Source organism: Sardina pilchardus, chromosome 20 (genome assembly GCF_963854185.1).
Source record: "Sardina pilchardus chromosome 20, fSarPil1.1, whole genome shotgun sequence".
NCBI lineage: Eukaryota > Metazoa > Chordata > Actinopteri > Clupeiformes > Clupeidae > Sardina > Sardina pilchardus.
The window spans coordinates 17,610,456-17,631,255 of NC_085013.1; the positions used below are offsets into that span (position 1 = coordinate 17,610,456).

General features: G+C 42.0%; 2 protein-coding genes across 3 annotated transcripts; both read right to left on the reverse strand.

Annotated features, from left to right (window-relative positions):
- Nucleotides 1-356: 356 nt before the first annotated feature.
- vash1 (vasohibin 1) lies at nucleotides 357-12,230 on the reverse strand. 2 transcript variants are annotated; one of them, XM_062523629.1, is made up of 8 exons: nucleotides 12,107-12,230; nucleotides 10,918-11,299; nucleotides 10,300-10,388; nucleotides 9,688-9,744; nucleotides 8,038-8,112; nucleotides 5,265-5,646; nucleotides 3,543-3,652; nucleotides 357-2,337 (listed from the first exon to the last, which is right to left on the reverse strand). In XM_062523629.1, the coding sequence occupies exons 2-8, from the start codon at nucleotides 11,143-11,145 to the stop codon at nucleotides 2,265-2,267; spliced, it is 1,014 nt and encodes a 337-aa protein (XP_062379613.1). In that variant the 5' UTR covers nucleotides 11,146-11,299; nucleotides 12,107-12,230; the 3' UTR covers nucleotides 357-2,264. The 2 variants fall into 2 exon arrangements, with proteins under 2 accessions (XP_062379613.1, XP_062379612.1); XM_062523628.1 differs by having other exon boundaries at nucleotides 10,918-12,215.
- A 2,261-nt stretch (nucleotides 12,231-14,491) lies between these two features.
- On the reverse strand, nucleotides 14,492-19,958 carry fcf1 (FCF1 rRNA-processing protein). Its single transcript, XM_062522773.1, has 8 exons — nucleotides 19,837-19,958; nucleotides 18,702-18,769; nucleotides 16,699-16,770; nucleotides 16,443-16,591; nucleotides 15,674-15,746; nucleotides 15,305-15,392; nucleotides 15,118-15,212; nucleotides 14,492-14,736 (listed from the first exon to the last, which is right to left on the reverse strand). The coding sequence occupies exons 1-8, from the start codon at nucleotides 19,837-19,839 to the stop codon at nucleotides 14,688-14,690; spliced, it is 597 nt and encodes a 198-aa protein (XP_062378757.1). The 5' UTR covers nucleotides 19,840-19,958; the 3' UTR covers nucleotides 14,492-14,687.
- Nucleotides 19,959-20,800: the final 842 nt, after the last annotated feature.

Consider the following 20,800-nt stretch of genomic DNA (forward strand, 5'->3'; position numbering starts at 1 on the left):
CCTTAACGGAGATTGCGTCATGGGAGATTATTAGATGCATTTCTTGCGTGCCCTAATGTACAGGTGTACGTTTTAATTTCTTTTACATGTTTGGCAGGGCTTAAACAAAGAAAAAACGTAGACAACTGGAAAAGCACTCCGAGAGCGCAGACCTCCGCCAAGCCAAAACATAACCGCCTCCTGGATCCATACGGTGATACGGATCACTCCCAATTTTAATAGTCTCTTCCATGAGTCATTTAAGACCTTCCCTGAAAATTGAATTGAAATCCATCCATACGTTTTTGAGTTATCTTGCGAACAAACAAACAGACAAACAAATCGGAGGTAATAACAAAGACACCCACACATGTCGATTCAATATTACAATTCTATTTTGATCCACTACGGGAATCTAACAGCACAGTGTGAAGACACTTCAATAGAATACAACTGAAAAACTGTCCAATGGAAAAACATTGTATAAAGTGGTTAAAATGAGTAACTCTGACTTCATTCATGTCTTCTAACAGCATCGCGCGTATGCTAGTCGCAGGCTGGCAGGATGCTGATGTCAGTCTGGTGCAACGTACTAGTTATAGGGACGGCAGAAAAACAACAACGCATCAGATTGCTTCATGACATTGTCTGCACAAGGGCTAAGGTGGTCTCTAGTCTTTGGAGACGTATGGAGGAAAGGCATTTGTCATTATTATCTGAAGAAATTACACAAACAATTACATGAACAATTGTGCCAACATCTCACAGGAAATAGCCTATGTTTTGAATGCTTTCCCCAATGAAAAGTGGCAAATGTTAGCATTTCTGATTGTCCTTTTGTTAATCGACAATAATGTAACATTTTCACCATAGCAATAGGCTTAGAATCTAGTCATCGGTATATATCTGTGGTTTAACGCAAATGTTAAGAGCATGCAAAACACCTTTGTGAGCACTCTTTTCTACTTTTTGGTACTTTGGTAATTAATTGGATTAGTTGGTTTGGGTTGGCAGGTCACATCAACAATTCCCATGGAAAAGAAATCCATGGAAATTGTCCAGCCATGCAAAACTTTAAAAGGGTACTTTAAAAATAGCTGCTTAGTACATGGTAATGGACATTTTACGGGTTATTACAGGTACTGGATACCACAGGTACTGTTGATAGAGGGCTGAAAGTAACATTTCAGATGGCATCATGAATTACAATTCGGCCTTCAGACTTCAGACCTCTGAGATCTGAAATGGAGATTTGTCAAGGTTGGAGCTAGCGTTCTATGTAGAGACTGAGGTGGTGAAGATCGTATCAGAAGGGTTCTACTGAGATCTACAGTTTGTCAAGTCTCTTAAAAACTGGATCTTTATTCATGTAGCCATGTGAAATGTACTTCAGCCATTTAAGATCGATATGTAATGAGCGCGACTACCCAATCGGGGTGAACTCTGCCTCTTGCCAATCTGCCTGGATTCCTGGAACATCCTGGACGGAATCTACGTACCAAGCCCTAGATGAGATGGCAGGGAGGGAGGACTTGCTCATTATGTCACTACGATATACGGTACGGTACGGAACTTCACCGGAGTGCAGTGGATGAGAGTAGAGTGCCGTAGACACCGCACTGGAGAGAGGCAAGACGTGTCCGCTAACACTGACCGGTATTCATGACTACATAGATCTGCAACAAGGAGGCATATCTGGAATTCTGCTGTCTTGGCTTCCAACATGAGACCATATCACTGAGGGTGAACGTCGTGACAAGGATTCAAAGGCACTAGGTATGTGATATGGAAACATGTATCTCCAAAATGCTGGAAGCTTTCTAACAGGGCTAAAGGCTATAGGTATGACGAGTAAAAAAAGAATAAAAGAGGTACGGAGAGCGTTCATCGTCTGACATTCTGGACGCGTTCTGTGGCATCATGCAGATGCGAGAGTTTTTTCCAGGGGACATCACTAGAGTACAGAACCTTCGGAAAAGCTTAAAGACAACAAAACGCCACACTCATATGATAATCACTCAAACCCTGTGTACTGGAAAGACATGTCTTTTCTGTATTTCCTTCAAATTAGTCCCATAGTGGTCAGCACGTACGACCAAATACTCAGTTGATTGTTTTAAAAAAACAATCCAACAGTTCTAACAACTGCACAATCAACTGTATAAGAGTAAAAAAAGTAGAAAAAACAAGTCATCAGTGGTATCCACTTGGAGCAGAAAGCACATCCTCTCCAGATTACACCCTAATCTGGTATCCATTCATGCAGAAAGCACATCCTCTCCAGATTACACCCTAATCTGGTATCCATTCATGTCAGATGGAGGCTTAGGTTCAAGAGTCTTCTTCTCCCCTGACGGCCTGCAACAACAAAGACATAACAACAACGAATAAATATTACGCTAAAATTGATTTCATTATAAAAGCATAACATCCCTCCTATGAAAGTGCATTATATATTCTATTACATAAAATATCACAAAGATGGACTGTGACTAGACAAGGAATAACAGTAAGTTTGCAGTCGTATTGGAGGGTAATAGAATACAATGCTGACATTGAGGTTGATCAGGAAAATCATAATAATAATCATAGGATATTTTTTTACTGACTGACATGTCAGTTATGGCTGTAAGACAAATGTAGTTGGTTCTTACTGAAGAACGAGTCAGTTATTGCTATCAGATAAATGTAGTACGTTCTTATTGAAGAACGAGTCAGTTATTGCTATCAGAAATGTAGTGCGTTCTTACTGAACAACATGCTCCCCTACATTTATTTGAATTCTTTGTGCAAACCATCCTGCTGTAAGATCAATGTAGTAAGTTGTCTTCTATAATGTGTTGAGTTTCATAACGTAAAGGCCGGGAACCGCAGGCCATTCATACACACAGAATGGAGAGAGCTGATCGCCCCTCGTGAATTCTTTGCATTCCATGCAGTGAATGCAGTATGGCTGTATATGAATAGATGCTGTCATTCCTCTGCACTGTCCAAACAATTGTAAATACATTTCTACAACAACTGATGTGGTTATTTCAAGAGCATCGTCAGCCTATAGTTCCCGGGCCCTTTTAGACAACAAAATGGCCCAGGAACTATACTGGGTCCACATTTGGGTAGGCAGATCTGAAATCATAATCTAAAAATAAAGTGGGTAATAAAATAACTTCCTCCTATGAAACCCTGTGATGACCCGTGTATTTAACATCCAATCATCTTGTACACAAATAGCAACTTGGAGAGGAGTCAAATACATGATACAGTACATCAACGACAGATTGCTGGCACAAAGGCTAATAGCACTAAGAGCCTGGGGAACGGTACCCACAAAACACTCAGCACTGCTGAAATACGCCAGTCAATTAATCTACCTAACAGCACAGGATGAAATCTTCAATCCCCAATTCTAATAAATAAAATCTTTCGCTCCATATTGATGCAGCTTTTTGAAATGCTCCTGTTTATGTTTCACTGCTGCAGTGTTGTGTTAGCGCTTATCGCTGCAGAGCTGCGGCAACGTGAGCATGAGGGACAAAGGTGTGTGTGAGTCAGTGGCACCCTACCGTCTATCGCTGCGGCTGTTCCGGCGCATGGGGCTTCCCGGGTTCCGTAGTGGTGAGCCAGTGTCCTTCTTCCGGTCTTTGGTGGGGGAGGGGGGGATCGCCTTTCCAATCTGGGAAAAACAGGATGCACAGGATGTCATTAGAAAACACGTCACGCATCGTCAGTGAAGAGAAACCAAAACGCTTTCATCAACTCATTTACAACATTCTTATATCTTCAACAAATGGTATTTTTTTTCTTTGTCTAATGTAGCCAAATGTCAGTGTCTCAAATTCATAGACATACACCTTCAATTGAGAGCAAACAGTTGTTTGTACCATTACAACTAGTATCCTAAAATATGTTTATAGTATATGTTTATTATAGTAAATATGTATAGGAAAACAGTTATATGTTCTTTACGTATTTTCAAAATTGGCCCTACATTTTATAAATCAGCTTCACTATTGTGTCACTGTTCAGGACCACATGAACAAGCAAACAACAGAAAAGCATTACTAGAATGGACACATCAGCATCTAAGCACACATGACTTCTGCTAAATCACCTGAGATACCTGAAGTGGCCAGCAGATGCCCCCACCTACAGGGCACTTATAGGGCCAGTAGTTAACAAAGAACACCTGAGTAAACCTATCGTGTTCAAAATGCCAGAGTTGTGTTGCTACTTTGGCTGCCCGTTTAAGAGAGAAAAAAGCCCTGACCGCACAAAAATAATTATATTCTTCTTGGTTCCCAATGTGATTTGCTACCACAGGGCAGGGAGGCCAGCCCTTCTCCTGAGGATGTGAGATGCTACAACAGGGTAGGGAAGCCAGCCCTTCTCCTGAGGATGTGAGATGCTACAACAGGGTAGGGAAGCCAGCCCTTCTCCTGAGGGTTCGACCCCCTGACACAAGACTCACAAACTCCTGCAGTCGGGAAAGCACCTTGACAGTAAAAATTCCCCTCAAAACTTGCCAACACTATGGACTCAAGAACATGAACTCCAAGAAGGTAATTACTCCGAATTGAACACACAGTGAAATACACTACTCACAAAAAGACAGGCATTCGGCTTTCGGGTGAAATTTCCTGAAGGCCAGATATCCCGAACTTTTAGTGAGTAGTGCATGTGGTAACACAGGAGAGCACAATCCCCACTCCTGACCAAAGCTCACAGGACAGCACAATCCCCACTTGAGACCAAAGCTCACCTTTAGCCTCATGTCGCGCGTGTGTGTGTGTGTGTGCGTGTGTGTGTGTGTGGTGGTGACCACAGCTCACCTTCAGCCTCATGTCGCGTGTGTGTGTTGTGACCACAGCTCACCTTCAGCCTCATGTCGTGTGTGTGTGTGTGTGTGTGTGTGTGTGTGTGTGTGTGTGTGTGTGTGTGTGTGTGTGTGTGTGTGTGTGTGTGTGTGTGTGTGTGTGGTGGCCACAGCTCACCTTCAGCCTCATGTCGTGTGTGTGTGTGTGTGTGTGTGTGTGTGTGTGTGTGTGTGTGTGTGTGTGTGTGGTGACACAGCTCACCTTCAGCCTCATGTCGTGTGTGTGTGTGTGTGTGTGTGTGTGTGTGTGTGTGTGTGTGTGTGTGTGTGTGGTGACCACAGCTCACCTTCAGCCTCATGTCGTGTGTGTGTGTGTGTGTGTGTGTGTGTGTGTGTGTGTGTGTGTGTGTGTGTGTGTGTGTGTGTGTGTGTGTGTGTGTGTGTGTGTGTGTGTGTGGTGACCACAGCTCACCTTCAGCCTCATGTCGCGCGTGTGTTTCTCCAGCTCCCTCCGCAGCTCCTCCTTGGTCAGCTTGTCCACGTCCAGCACCGAATGCTTCCACTCGATCTGCTCCACGCTGTGAGGGTCGTGTGACACGTACTGGCCGATCTTCACCTTGCGCAGCGTGTGCCAGTAGCCCTGGTACGCGCCCTGGTACTCCTGCACCAGGTCGGCCAGCGTGCGGAACTCCAGCGGCTTGTACATGAGGTCCTCCCGCCGGCTGATGCCCAGCGCGCCGAAGCGCCCGCCGCTGTGGATGCCCAGCACGATGTGGCGGAAGTGGCTCCCTGAGAACTGCGTCTTAAAGCTGAGAGGAAAGCGCTCCACGGTGGGCATGCAGTTGGTGAGGTAACTGGGGGAGGACACCTGGGTTAAGGGCAACAACGCTTCTGGAGATCATGGGGGCCGCTCAAGGCAAATAGATACCGGACTCCATCCATTAAGAGATCTGTCTTCGCAGTACTGATCCATTACTGTATCACTATATACCGATGGCTATTTTAGGACCAGAAAAACTTAAGCATCCTTTCATTAAAATACATAAATAGGTGCAAACGTCATTTTTGATGACTGGAGACAAACCTCTTGCATTACAGTCAGTGTATGGCCAAAACATCCTAAAACATCACACTTCCTTATATCTAAAGCAAGGGATTTCTGTGTGCCCACGTGTCAGTCAGTTTTTATAGACAGATAGCTAGCTAGATAGCTAGATAGATACTTTATTTAATAACACAGGTATGTGCTTGTCATGTGCATTCTTCCAAAGATATCAAGGATAATGCATAAAGTTAAAAAGCTTATTTTCATTGTCGTCCTCAAAGGAGTGGGGACAAACTAGAACCATGACAGCAATAAACATCACCCAGCATGAATGAGAAGTGTGTTAGGATGTTTATGTTTATGGTATACGGCAGACAAAGACAGCAACTTATACTATATGAATGAATTGGATATGACATACAAAGTCCATTCCAAGTTATTTGTCTGTATACACACCATCATAAAGTCTAACTACAATATCATAGATTTCAATAATAGTGAGTCTCTCACAGCAAATGACCTACTTTCAGTGACGTCCACGACACACCAGTAGACCATCATCTTACAATATAGAATTATGGTCATGCTGTCAGAGGGTTTACAGTATCCCTCAGAAATGGGCCGGTACAAACAAAACGTCTAAATCTCACAAGTCTGTCTGATCGCTTAATACTTTGTTTTTCTGACTTACAATGTGGAACAGCAGGGTGCTGTGTTTTACAAGGACAATCGGTCAACAAAACTGTGCAATTACAGTCACTGCAGATGAAGCTAAAACTACATACAATGCATGAAAAAACCCTGTATGAGGTATGTCGTGGTGCAGCTGTTGTGGCGACCAGCTGGTTTCTGGCATAGTTTGGTTTGTCTGGTGCTTGTTTTCACTCAATCGTGTTGTTCAGAGTTTCATGCTCTTTCATATCTGCTCTTCACGGTGAATGAACATGCAGTACATTGTTGCTGTGAACCTACAGTCTTTTTACAGTACTAGCCCATTTTATTTTATGGAGTTGCCTGGTAACGAGGATGCCACCATGACCTTCGCTGGTGAGGGCGTCTCTCTGGAGGCCCAGTAAGGAAGTGTCTCTGGCCCTCTACAGACAGGATATCCTGCTGGAGCTCTCCCCACTCCAAATATAACCAAGAGAGACGTGTATCACGGGAGGCAACAGAAAACGGCCATTCACAGAAACATTGCTGACCGTGCACTCTTTCCAGCGGCTTCGGCATCCTACATAGTCTCGATAAACGCAAAGACAACTGGTGAAGTACAGCGGCAGCGGCATTCTAGGAACACAAGCGAAGACCAAGCAAACTTGGTCATTCTGACCATACAGCACGGAGTGTACAGCAAAGCCTGCGCCGCCACACCAGTCTCTGATTCGCCAGTCGCCAGACATTGACCCCGCCAGACAGTTGTCATGTCACCCTGGTAGTGTCTTGTACTGTCTCTGCCATATGTTGCTGGACATATGCTGCTTTTACATGTCCTGTTGTAGCCTATACGTTACTATGCCGAATTTCTTTGGAATGGCTACTCAGGGACAGACAATGTTTTGAATTTAATTTCATTGTAAACACCAACAGAGTTCACACAGATTGCTAGTATGCAAACGAATATTTCAGGCATGCTGTGAGAGCTGCTCTTCCATGTTCATGAGGTGTTCCATCTCAGACCACTGCCATTCATATGGATAGCTTCCTGTGCATGGATTAAGTCTAGTATTAGACTAAAAGAAAACTTCAATCAGAATTTCCATTGAAAAAAGCTTTTGGTTAAGGACTACACTTAAAAGAGTAAAGGAGACCCGCCCATGGTGCACAGCCTGGATGGCTAGACAGACGTAATGGTGTGTTTTGGTGTGATCTGGTGTGTGATTGTGTGATAAAGTTAACAAAGTGGATTGATATCAAAGATATGTAGCGTATGTAGTTGTCCATACGTTGGAGTGATCAGTTTATTACGATGCTTAGTATTTAACGGTTTTACTTAATCTGTTTGAATGGTTATGAGACTAAACCCTCATAGTCAGACCATAGACTGTATATATACTGTCCAGGTCTATATATACAGTCTATGAGTCAGACAGCACCAACCATAGTAACCTGCTCACCACTTTGTCCAGTTGCACTACAAGCCTAATTCAGAATCAATTTGATTGATTGTTACCCTGAATTCACTAGTGAACGATAAGGATACATTCCAAGGATCACGGCTTCCAGACATTTGATTGGTAGGGCTTCTCTGGTCATCTCCTTTGCGATATCCATCAACCTAAAAAGAAAGTTAGAAGAACACACCAGTGAGGCGTTGTGTTTTAACCCCCAGGAGTGTGGAGCTAATTCAATAATGCTGCTGGCTCTGATAGGCTCTGCTATTTTGAAAGTGAAAATGCAATTTAAATGCAGTAACATAGAGTGCCACTAAATGGATTAAGCAATTAGAGAATACTCTCAGTACAGCTCTTGGTCCTTGACTGTTCTTCCATAAAAGCTAGGGAAGTTCCCGGGGTCTTCCCATCCCTGCTCCATCATCACCCTGAGCGCTCTCTAATGGGCGCTCTGGAAGATGCCAGGCCAGTGAGAAACACAGATGCTCTATGTAGCACCACCCTGAAACTTTTTAGCCACTGAAACCCAGATTTCAGCGAGCCAAAAAAAACAGCATGCCCTGTTTTTGTACAGACCTAGTTGAAGGCCCTCAACTATGACTTGTTTGAGGTCTGGGTAGGATGTCAGCAAAGGCCCCTGTCCCCCAGGAGAACTCGAAGTTACCCATGTACAGAGTAAAGGTGAGAGCACACCTGACTGCAATTCATTCACCATGACATTTTCTTTTTAAATTGTATCCTGACTTCACAGAACACTAATCAGTTTACAGTCATAAGCGATCATCAACTTGTGAATCATTTTAATTATAATACAGAAGAGTAATTAACCTACATACATTTGGTTAAATCAAGTAGGTCTACTAACATCTTCAAGCAGCAGCCTCTATTTAATCCTTGTACAACAATATAAAAATGGGTGGGCTGATATGACAATGCTTTAGCTAAGGCCTATAGTATTGTAAGGCCAGGTATTGGGCTTGACACATTCACCCAAAGAACAATTTGGGGTAGAATCTCAACGGTAATACTAGCTGTTGTACTACCCCCCCCAATGCAAAAAGTAGTCTGACTAGTTTTTCAATCTAAAGTCAGTTAGACATAGCTGCCTCGTGACAATGTCAGCCTGCTACTTACATTTTCTAACACAACCATGACAAACGTGACCCTAGTGTGAAGAGACCCTTGATAGTTATTTCTTTTGGGATCACATTTCTGTGTGAGGTAAATTCTTTGGAACGCTGCTAAATGAAGCTTCACAGTTAGCCTGCAGGCTAGTTCAGTAGTATACATTACATCAGTTACTAAGCGGGGAATCCACTGCAGTGGAGCATGCTAGTTCAGCAGTATACATTACCTCATACTAAGCAGAGAATTCACTGCAATGGAGCAGAACTCTTACTTCATGAGACCCATAAGAATAAACTGCTTTGACATAAACCCCTTCCAATTTTCTTTTGTAATATTTACAAATTCAAAAATATCAAAAGAAAGACTGAGAACCGTTCATATTTCTTAACCAATTTGATAGACCGATTTCTGGTCATTTTTAGCAATTCTGGCACAAAGCTCCCCATGCTGTTATCTGCAAAACTTCACATTTCTTCTGTCTGTCTGAAATAAAATTTAAAAAATCTCCAGAACGCTCAAGAACTTTCTCCTTGCTGTAAGGAGATTGGTTGAATCAGCTTTTATAGACTTCATGCAAGCTTAAGTCTGATAACACAATTATGTGCACTTACGCTGTGAGAGGCCTGCTTTTCTTGATTTCAAAAAACTGTGTTCCAGTGTGATTGTACCTGGAAAACACTGTTAAGTGTACAACAAAACACCACTGCTTTGAACAACAGTGATGATTGACATCTTAAAGTGTAATTGCGTGGTTTACTAGAATTTAGGCAATGATTTGATACACCAATGTTGATACTCTTTCACTTAAATAATAAAGTACAGTAATGTGACCCAGTGACCTACATTCTACCAGCTGTAACTTTGTGTATAAAATACCCACCAATTTACTATTCCTACTCCTACTTAAGGCACTGGTAGTATACATTTTGCATGGATGCAAGCATGTCATAAAATATTCATATTTAGTAAATATTTCAGGGGTCACTAGTAGCCTGGTAACATCTTCACGTCTTGGTAGCGACATGTCTAGCCCGTAGAGCTATGTAGGCTAATCTCTGAAAAGCAACACTTTAAAACCAACATGTGAAGCATCTTCGTCAATCTGATCATTGAAAACACATACAGTACTGTAAAAATAAAACATGACAGAGTGGCTACTACCACATGACTATCCATTTGCTTGAAGCTATGCAGTATAATATATCATCTCGTTGGAAGGATACTGCAAGTCCCTGATGTATCTCTGTATGGCCTCCAGGCGCTGGGGGATGCTGTTGCTTGGCTGGTATGTAGGCACGCTTGGTGTTGGAATCTGCCAAGTGAGCAGAAAGATATGGCTGATGAGCTGCCCTACAAATCTTCACATTCAAAGGCACTGGGCTTTTTTTTCCACAAGGAATCAGACAGGGGGTCAGACAGGGAGTCAAACAAGGCGACCGGCTGCATATGGGAATACTGTGCAGTGCATAGCAAACAGTCATATAGTGACATACATACAGTAGGTTCACTTTTGATTGCACAACCGTTCATATTGAAAAACAACTGGATTTAGACCACTTCAGCTAGGCTCTGAGAATAAGGAATCTGTGTCAGATATAATCCGTTAAGCTACTGCTTTTAAAAGCTTAAAGACTTTACACTGTTAGAAAATGAACCTTCTATTTCCTCACTCAAAAAACAATGTGGATTTGTTTTTATCAGGGTGCCACAATTTCAAGTGCTTAAATGGAGTGATGCAGTAGCCTATTCTTCCCATAAACGGGTGCCTGTTGACTGTCCTAACTACAATCTATTTGCCTAACGGAAACGATGTAGGCTAATGTAAACAAAAACAAACATACCTTAGGCAGGTCAACGGCTCCCCGTATCCTCTTCGCCACTGCATCGCCGTCCGGGTGTATACGGGTAACGTGCCGCCACATTCGCTCCCAAGTCTCGTCATTAACTGGCAGTCCACTCCGGTTTATGAAAAATGGGACTCCTCCATCCCGTAAATCTTCGTCTCCCTCATCCTCTTGCTCTTCCTCCCTCTCCTCATCACATCCCAAACTTGCCGTGGACTGCAACATTGTTTCCACCGTTTTGAACTGTTGACTTGGTTCAAACTTGGCACACAGGTGTCGCGCACTTCGCTACTTAACGTTAGTCCGTTGAATTCTGATGGACACTCCCGCAGCAGGTGACAGACGCCGACAGTTCATGACATTACCGATGTCGGTCAACCTGGAATCACGTCAACCACTGTTTAGTAAGATGCAACGCCAAAGGCACGCTCAAACTGAGTTATAAACAGCCTCGATGGTAGAGAAGTCTTGACCATGCGCCGCACAATGCCTTTATTTGATGGCCTAGCAGAATCGGAACATGTTAATGAAGCCTTCTGACTTGGGAGCATTCAACGACCGAAGACACTTCGGCCCTGCTCCAATGTCTTTGTTTAATCCAAGATGCGTAGAAATCACAAAACGTTAACAATTCTTGACATCCATAAAATGTTGACCGAGTAACGCTATCCTTAGCGAACGTAGCGTTAACGTGAGGATCTAACGTTAACGTCAATGTGGGTTTCAAACTAACATTAAGGCAAGGAGCCACTTCAACACATTTACGTTACGAAAGTACATTAGTTCATATTGTTTTCTAGTTAGCGTTAGGTAGTTAAATTAGAAGTAGTTGACTCCAAAGAGAATAAATTCCGTCCGACATAATATTATAGGCTATCGTTCAATGTCCTCTTGGTTCACATGCATTCAGGTTACACCTACCGTTAGCCAGCTAGCTTATCTGCTAACTACAGAAAACAATTTGCTTAACTAAGTAGCCTAGAGCTCAATTTCACTAAAACGATATTTCTGGCCACAGAACATCCTCCAATCGATAAATGCTCGCCGCGCACGATGAACCGACAATGCTGGCCACTGCCCAGAGATGATTGAAAACAATGACTGAATGCCACAGATCACCCATACCCGGCATCTACCGTTAGCTTACGACAACTTCACGATTTAACATAGCAGCTGATTAAAATACCTTGTGTTACCAGCTAGTGAGGCGGTCCGTTACTGTCATAAATTAAATTTACTTGCATTCTCTCCGTAACGCCCTTTCCAAATGTTAACTCAGATTATCGTCTTGTGACACCAAACTGTGTCGCTTATCAACCAATCCAGACTTTTTGGCCAAGCTTTACGCATTACATATTTTCTACATGTGCGCATGCTCAGTGACAGGCCAGTTTGTCCACCCTGTGGCTGAGTGGCCAACGCAACTCCATATGTGCCATGCCATGCCTATGGAATGCACTAAACAGATATTTCATTTACTATTGTCTGTATATTGTGAATACTCTGTTGTCTTTCGTACTATACATTGCACTTATTTATATGTATATCATTAATCAACACCCGAATCTTAATTCTTAGGCTGGTAGGCCTATGTTGACCGGAGATCTGTTTTTTTTTATTATTATTATTATTATTATTTAAATGACGCAATGAACAAACTTAATCAATTTGAGATCCAAAATGGATCTGCAAAACCAAAACCACAAGACCACTCAGACTCATGGACTCATGTAAACTACATTTTTATCCCTCAACCCAAACACCAACAGTTTTAATTTTATATTGATGCTGGCCAGGCATTGGCACACAATATGGAATTGAATTAGATGCATGTGGCTGGTCACATGTTTAACCATAAGGTCTTTTCTGGGTTTGGTTTTCAGAATGTCATTCTGATGTCATACTTGAGCATTTAATTTGTTTCATTTGTTCTATATTTATTTATGCTTATTCAGTAGAAAATACTCTCACGAATGTGGTGCCAATTTAATTTGTATCAACACGTCTGCAGATCTTCTAGCCAAGCAGGACGACTCTTGCTGGAAATGAACAATCCACAGCTGTGAATGGGTGACCGTCTCAGGCAGCACTGTACTGCCCCTGTTGACCTGCAATGTGGTCAGTGCCATCAAATCTGACAGAGGCTGTGATGGCACAGCTTGGAAAGGATGCCTCTCCCACTAAAGGTTTTGCGATCCCCGAGAGTCAGGGGTAATACCACTTAAATAGTCCTGTAGACCAGACGGGTGCACAATGCTCCAGGCTGGCAGAGAAGACCAGAAAACTTGCCAGTTAACTGGGACTGCTACAGCCAAACGCACGTAGCCTGTGCACTGAATCACTGCACTCACTGCATCTTCCAGCTTCCAAAATGCCGCTTGTGGTCTGTGCGTCGCGCTTGTTGAATATTTCCACAGCGTAGGCAAATGTGGTCCGCCACTGCTTGGCCAGAGTAGGGTCTTCATTCTTGGGGTAGGCCGTGACCTCCTCCCTCCGCTCCCACACTCTGCAGAACTCTTTCCATTGTGAACCAACAGATGTTGTCCAACTTCCTTCCTTCGCTCAGTAAAGAGCCTTGAGTGAAAATTAGCCTCTAATAAAAGAAAATTAGTCTCACAACTGTCACACACATATGAAAACCTGTCCTAGCTTTCGCTGTAGACTTTGCTGGAAAAAAAGCTCCGCTGTGGATGATGCATTACATATTATACCTTCACGGTCACGTTCATTTGAAGACCATGGAAACATGAGCCACTAACACAAACTACACTAAGCTCCAGTCATACTCCAGTCCTGGCTACAGCAGTGCAAATTCCAACACAGTTCAGCTTTCAAAATGTTGTGCCCCACTCCAAAAATATCCTCCCACCTGGTCACAGGATAGGATCCCCTCCTTGATATCACTGTGACTGACAGTGGATCACATACTGTATCTCATTACAAATCACTTCTCTTCTCACAAACACATTTAACACACAAGCACATTTGTCCAGCATGGAAGTTGAGTGATACATACTTCACTAATACAAACATGACAGATTCCATCATTCACAGTGAAAACTATGTTGAGTAAATGCACCTTGCTGCATAAACCACATTAGTGACAAAACCAGGAGCCTGAGAAGGAAACGTCTGCTGTGGTTAAGAAAGTACACATCAATCACAGTCAACGCTAAGCTACATACAGTAGTAACACTCTACTAGTCACCAACTACAGACACAAAACAATCCAAAATGAGTGACTTACTTTTCCACTGTCGGAACGCTGTTTCTTGATCAAAAGTGGTGCCCCGCGACGGTAGTCTCTGACTGCCACATATCTAGTAAGTGTTTGTGATTGGTTCCTGGGATTTGGATTATTTTGGCGATCGGTTTCAATGGGACACTGTCCAGAGGGATCTGCCAGAGCAAATTCAAATGTACTCTATTCATCCCGTGCCAACTTCCCAGGCCATCTGTAAACTATGAAGTGAGCTAATTATCTATAACCCCCAACCCCATATTGAGGAGCACACATCTTCCTTTTGGACTATAAGTTATCATCCGTGCCAAAAAACACTCCACACATGTATTTTGTTTTTCTTCAGTCAAACAGCTTTCTTACTTTCTTTATTTGTATTCAAACAGAAACAAAAATCACCATTATTTACAACACATCATTTGCACTGGAACTGCTCATGGAAAATGCACAAATGAATGTATATTGTGTAAACAGTTCAGAATCCTACAGGTTAACACGATCTCCATCTGGCGCAACCTCTTGTGACTCAGTACCGTGGTGCTCCATAGTCGTCAGGCATGCGCTCTATGTTGTACCTGGAGGGGAGACGGGGACAACCGGCCATTTCATTCACACATTTACAAATCTGCAACGATCCTGAAATTATCACATTATGCAGTAATGTCATGGCAACTTAAGAAAAATATTTTTGTATTTTTGACAAATTAGAGTAAATATATTTACAGTGGGTAACAATGCAATTACTGTTACATAGAATGTTATTATCAAATTGTTCAAACTCTACTGTTCAAAGAAAACATGTTCACCGCAAACATTTGCCACCGTTTGCCAAATTTGAATGCAACTCTGGATATCTATTTTTCACTACAGAAATCTGACATCACACAGGAACCCAAACATAGAAGAATACATCCCTCAAAGGACTTCACAGAAATGTTTTGTTTGAGAACACTAACCTGTGATTGGAGATGTACATGATTGGAACACCAGGTATCTTACGGATCCTTCTTTTCAGGTCTCTGTCCACAGTTGCCACAATGTAACACTTGTGCTAGTGCAGAAGAAAAATAATGACCAAAATGATACTCCCTTTCAATGCATCATATGAAAAGTGAATGTGAGATATACATCAAGAGATGGTACCTGTGTCACCCTCTGGACTAGGCAGTCATCGGCATATGTCCCTTTGTGTGAGCACGGTAAACGCTCAAAGCGTGGGTCCTTGGCTATTCTGCAGATATTAATTTAAGACAACAGTTTAAATGAATGTTAGGTGTTAACATGCTGTGTTGAAGTGGTAAACCAGCAACAAATGAATGGTAGAATCTGTGACCTCAATGTTCTGCATCTTTCTTTCAACATCTCTTTCTTCATCTCTCTGACTCTGAGACAAGAGAGAGTTCTCTCTCTCTTTTACTCAGCATCTATTCTAGCCATCCATCTCCTTAAAACTTAAATCTCCTTCCCTCACTAGGTTGAGTTTATCTTGTGCATGACGTAGATAGACCATACCTTAATGCCACTCTATATTTCATTCCCAGCTTCTCCAACTCAGCTAAAACACAATCTGTGATGCAAGGGACACCTAGAAAACAAACAAAATACATAGCAAAGCAAAAATTATTTCACAAAACACACTTATGTATTTCATTTCAAACCATTTTTAGATGTGCACAGAATAATTCTAAACAATACTGTAGACAATAAACTGTAAACCACTGCCAATTATGTTCAATTTTCATTGAGCACTTGTTACAACCTTGTGTTTCTGACTGAAAATGAGGGTAAAAATAGCTATTATGGAGTCCTTGACATGGATCAGTACGACAAAGAATAGACTCTGAATTTTGGATTAGGTTTGAAGATGTAAATAAACCCCAAACATTCTTGTTAATCAACAATCATGTTAAATCCATCTAAATTAACATGGCATGGCATTGGTAGATATTCCAGGTTGTTATACTGGTATAAGAAATAAAATCACGCCATGCAAAGACTACAACAATTGTACTACAAATAACTCCTGTGACTGTGGGGGTACATATTTTAGCTCTAAACATCACTGTAGGCACTTACAACTACAACATCCACGCCACATTATATAACAACGACATTAAGAACAATGTTGTTGGGAATAACATTCAGAGCAATTCTGAGAAAGATAAAACATTGACCGATAATCAGAATCTATAGAATTGTACTTGGTGTATACAGGCCTTAATGACTATCAAACCCCAAGTATTCCTGTTAAACACAACTGGGTTTAGATTCAGGTACTTACACTTTGCGTATAGGCAATCCATCATCGATTGCACTACATCCAATTTGGCTTTGATGGTAAAGTTAATAAAGTTGGTGTCCACAAGAATGTGATATGGGGGACCTAGCTGGGTGTTGTACTGGAAGAACATGCAGGATGGATATTTTGTCCTGGAGAAAAAAATGAAATCATGGATTCAATATTTGTCCTTTTCTCACCATATTTACCAAATTAATCTCTGCAGTAACCATAACATATGTTTGGAGAAATTACTTACACCTCCTTTTCTTTCATTTCTGATGGGTCTTCTTTCTTTTTCACTTCTTTTTTCGATCTATCCTTATCTTTTCTGAAAAAGAAAAAAATCAGAATAGTTTTAAATGAGTCAGCTGGTTGGGTAATTATCTGATTAGGTTAAAAAGACAATAAAGGCCACATTCAGACATGGAGCCAAGCTCAGAGCTCTCAGATTTGCTGAATGAAATACGAAGCAACTGCATGTTGTCATGGCAGCAAGGAAAGCCTTGTTTACACTTTGCTGTAAAATGTGTCTATCCAGTTGTTAAGTCTGACGTCATGGGCCCAACAGCTTTTTCATCGAAACGTTTACTAGCGCAGCTGGCCAGTTTTTGCAACTAAACCTCGTCACCATACACACCTCCATTTTAGTGAGGATGAAACAAAATCGCTTTAGCAGACTAATTACTGTAGTTGTGCAGCCAAATGATATAATCAAGGGTAACATTTTCATGAAAATAGGGGGGGGGGGGTTAGGTTGAGGCAACAAGCAGTAAAATACAGTAACCATTTTCTCAAAGGCTACCCTGAATAGCATAAAAAACAGCAAAATTGTTCCTGTTTACGGATAAAAACAAGCGGCTCTGACCAGTCATTGGACCAGTAAAGAGAATCATCATCAGCCCATCATATTGCATCATGACTTAATAACCGATTTGGATCATGAATGAATGGCATGGATGGAGCCATATCTCTGCTTTTTCCCCTACAGTATGCCTATAATGCGTTAAAGTGTCCATCTGACCCCTGTATCAGGTTAATCCCTCACCCCATCCGGTAACCTGGATTAATTAGTTAAGTAGTGATCCGAGGCTGCAATCCAGGCATAACCTGTGTTTCCTAGCCTACTCTAGCCTCAAATGACACGAGTAAAAACCTTGGTCAAATAACCCTGGGTCCATCCATCCTAATTGGCTTTTTATTTCCAATGTCATTTAGGGACACGTCACCATCACCAGTGACCTAGTGCCAAGCGCACACCGCGCAGCCTTCAAAGCACTAGCAGTAATGCTGACTGACTGTTGAGTCACTTTGCATTACCTGAATTGGGCCAAAAAAGCTGCACTGGAACACACTGCAAAGACTACTGTCTGGGGCCAACTTGCACGTGATTCTATGCCTGAACAAAATGGCAACATACAAAATGCAAACAAAACAGCGTTTGTTTACCGTTTTTACATGATTCTTGTTCACCACAAACAGCTTTGTAAATAGTCAAGTCAAGTCAAATTTATTTATATAGCACACTTAAACGCAATGTAATTGACCCAAGGTGCTCATAGGTGATCTTATACTAAAAAATATGTTTGATAATACGTTCTAAATGGCACTGGTGTTGTCAGTAGACATGGGAATCACAGAGTAACTCAGGAGTCGGTACTGTGACGATACTTTGCCCACAACAATGATAACATCCCAAGAGAGGAATTCTGCAATTTTCAATACTTTGTAATTACAACATCCAGTCATCCAGAGGCAAAACAAAGCTGCCAGGCTTGTAGTATCGCATCGTATCCTTGGAGGGATATCTGATGATTAAACTGCACTTTGAACAGGTAAACAAGTAAAACAGCCAACTAGAGCGACCCTTTTACTTTTACCAAAATAGTAAATACCCAATGTGGCTCCAATCAAACCAATGGAGTTCTGCTGGTATAGACAATAGAGCAAACAAACACCACACCAATTTTGGGCCACAGACGCTCATGAACCATCCCAACGTTATCAGAGGTCTCCCCGTGGTGTGAACTGGCCTTAAACGTTTCAGATGGGGTTTCTGATATTTGCTTACTTAGTTGCTGGACCTCACAAGATCAGCCGTCACTGAGAATCACTAAATGTGTTGCTAAATCTCAATATTGTTTAATGGGTAAGCATAGGTGTAGCACAGGTGAAGTGTTACTGTTGCATCAGTCCATTAACAGTCGATGAATGATATAGACAGTTGATGAATGATTATAAACCAGGTAATTGTATACTTACAATCGTGCGTCCTTGAGACTGATCATTCTCTTCATTGTGGCAAACTTCTTTGTCTTCTTCTGTTTACCCTACAATAGAAAGTGAGTACAGTTGGACTTACGTACAGGTGCACATACAAATAGTCTAATAGCCTACCACCTTTAAACTAAGGACCAGGGTCCCATGTTAGCCATGTCTCAATGAGGCAATACCATAGTCCTTCCATATCAAGGCCTCCACACACTGATTGATTATCTGAAAGTGTTGATCAGGGTTGTCAGACCCTGTTTAGAAACCCACCTCTTGACATGCGTTGGACCACAGTCAATTCTGGTGTGAATGGCTATTGTGAAACTATTGTGTGCAATTGTTTTGCTAACTGTGCTTCTCTCCCATGTAGTCACCCAGGTCCTATCAGCTCTGTACATGAAACAAAGAATTTCGGACTGATAGTGGATTCATGCAGCTGGGAAGTGGGGAGGTTCCCACTTCTAAACTCTCGAAGTGAGAGCGTTCGTTCACTATGTTGAATGACGTCAAAACATTCTCCTAAGAGCTCTCCCAAAGCCCCACATCAAACTGGGAAATTCCCTAAATTCTGCCACTTCCAAGTTGCTCATGAACACGCCATGAGCCATAGCCTAGGGATGGACGACAATACATGGAACATCCAACAGCATCAACAGTTTACAGCATTGAGAGCCGTGTAAACACAACAAGTACAGCACAAGGTGATCCTTATCAGAACTCTTCTCCACATTTAGCCATTCTTGCTCTACAAGTGAACAACCAGCCTGGCAGCACATGTAAACATACCACCATGAAGATCATCATATAACAAATTATTCTCAATTTAAGAGAAGGAATTCTACACATCCCTATCATACACTACTCCAGACAAGCAATACTTTGCTTTTGGGGCGCAGAATACTGGCCATTTAATTGTTTTTTGACCACAAACACCACCACTTCGCCAAATCGCTGGCTACGTGAATTACAGTAAGTTAAAGTAGCCTAGTTAGCTAACTGAGTTCTAAAGAGAAGATAAAGGTGAGAAGATCAAGTCAGAGGAAGTAAATTCGAGTACAGTGTATTAACAATACATTCGAAATATTTCAGAGGTTGTTAAAAGGCTGTAAAAAAGGGGTAAAATCACCATTTTGTTGATAAGTCAGCGTGTTCAGTTCTGTCGGCGTGTTGTGTTGGTTGGGTCGACTTCTTCCAACGTCATCAACAATCGACATTCAGGTTCACGCACGAGACTGAGAGCATCACTGCCACCTACTGGTCTCGACTGTGAAGAACTCTTTACTGTCTATGGGAGACCTGTGTAAAGGTGTAAAATGTAATGTAGAATGGTTAGGTCTATCTTTTTGTGAATTATATTCAATTGAATTAATCTAGCTAGAAAATACTTATTAATAATATATGCACTCCTCATTGGGATCTCTGGCAAGAGCATCCAGAGACTTCAATACATCCAGAACAGTGCTGCCAGGATCCTGATGAGGGTGCGCAAGCATGAACATATCACCCCCATTCTGAAAAGTCTCCACTGGCTCCCGGTTAATTTCAGAATAGAGTATAAGATCACACTCCTCACCCACCAGTGCATATATGGACATGCTCCCCTCTACCTACAGGAACTCCTCACCCCCCAGACCTCCTCACGCCCCCTGCGGTCAACCATCATTAACACCCTCCAAATCCCCAGAACCAAGCTCCACAGGATGGGTGACAGAGCTTTCTCTGCTGCTGCTCCCAGGCTGTGGAATGCCCTCCCTGACGACCTGAGGGCCCCACAGACATTGAACACTTTTAAAAAAACTTTGAAAACATATCTTTTTAAAAAAGCTTTCTGTTAAATGTATTTTGTTGATGTGTGTGTGTGCGTGTGTTGTATGTGTGTGTTTGTGTGTGTGTGTGTGTGTGTGTGTGTGTGTGTGTGTATATTTTATACACGTATGTGTGAGTGTGTGTGTGTGTGTGTGTGTGTGTGTGTGTGTGTGTGTGTGCGTGTGTGTGTGTATGTATGTATATAATCTATTTTTAAATTGCATTATTTTTTATCTGTCTTTATCTGTTATCCATTTGCATTATAATTTTGTAGCATTTTGAGA

Coding starts and splice junctions, on each gene's coding strand:
- vash1 (XM_062523629.1), bottom strand. CDS start 11,145: ATGTTGCAGTCCACGGCAAGTTTGGGATGTGATGAGGAGAGGGAGGAA. Junction 8,113..9,687: donor AAAAGCAGGCCTCTCACAGC/GTAAGTGCACAT, acceptor CTTTCTTTTTAG/GTTGATGGATATCGCAAAGG. Junction 5,647..8,037: donor GAAGCCGTGATCCTTGGAAT/GTATCCTTATCG, acceptor GTCCTCCCCCAG/TTACCTCACCAACTGCATGC.
- fcf1 (XM_062522773.1), bottom strand. Junction 16,771..18,701: donor AGTCTCAAGGACGCACGATT/GTAAGTATACAA, acceptor TTTCTTTTTCAG/AAAAGATAAGGATAGATCGA. Junction 16,592..16,698: donor GAAATGAAAGAAAAGGAGGT/GTAAGTAATTTC, acceptor TTTTTTCTCCAG/GACAAAATATCCATCCTGCA.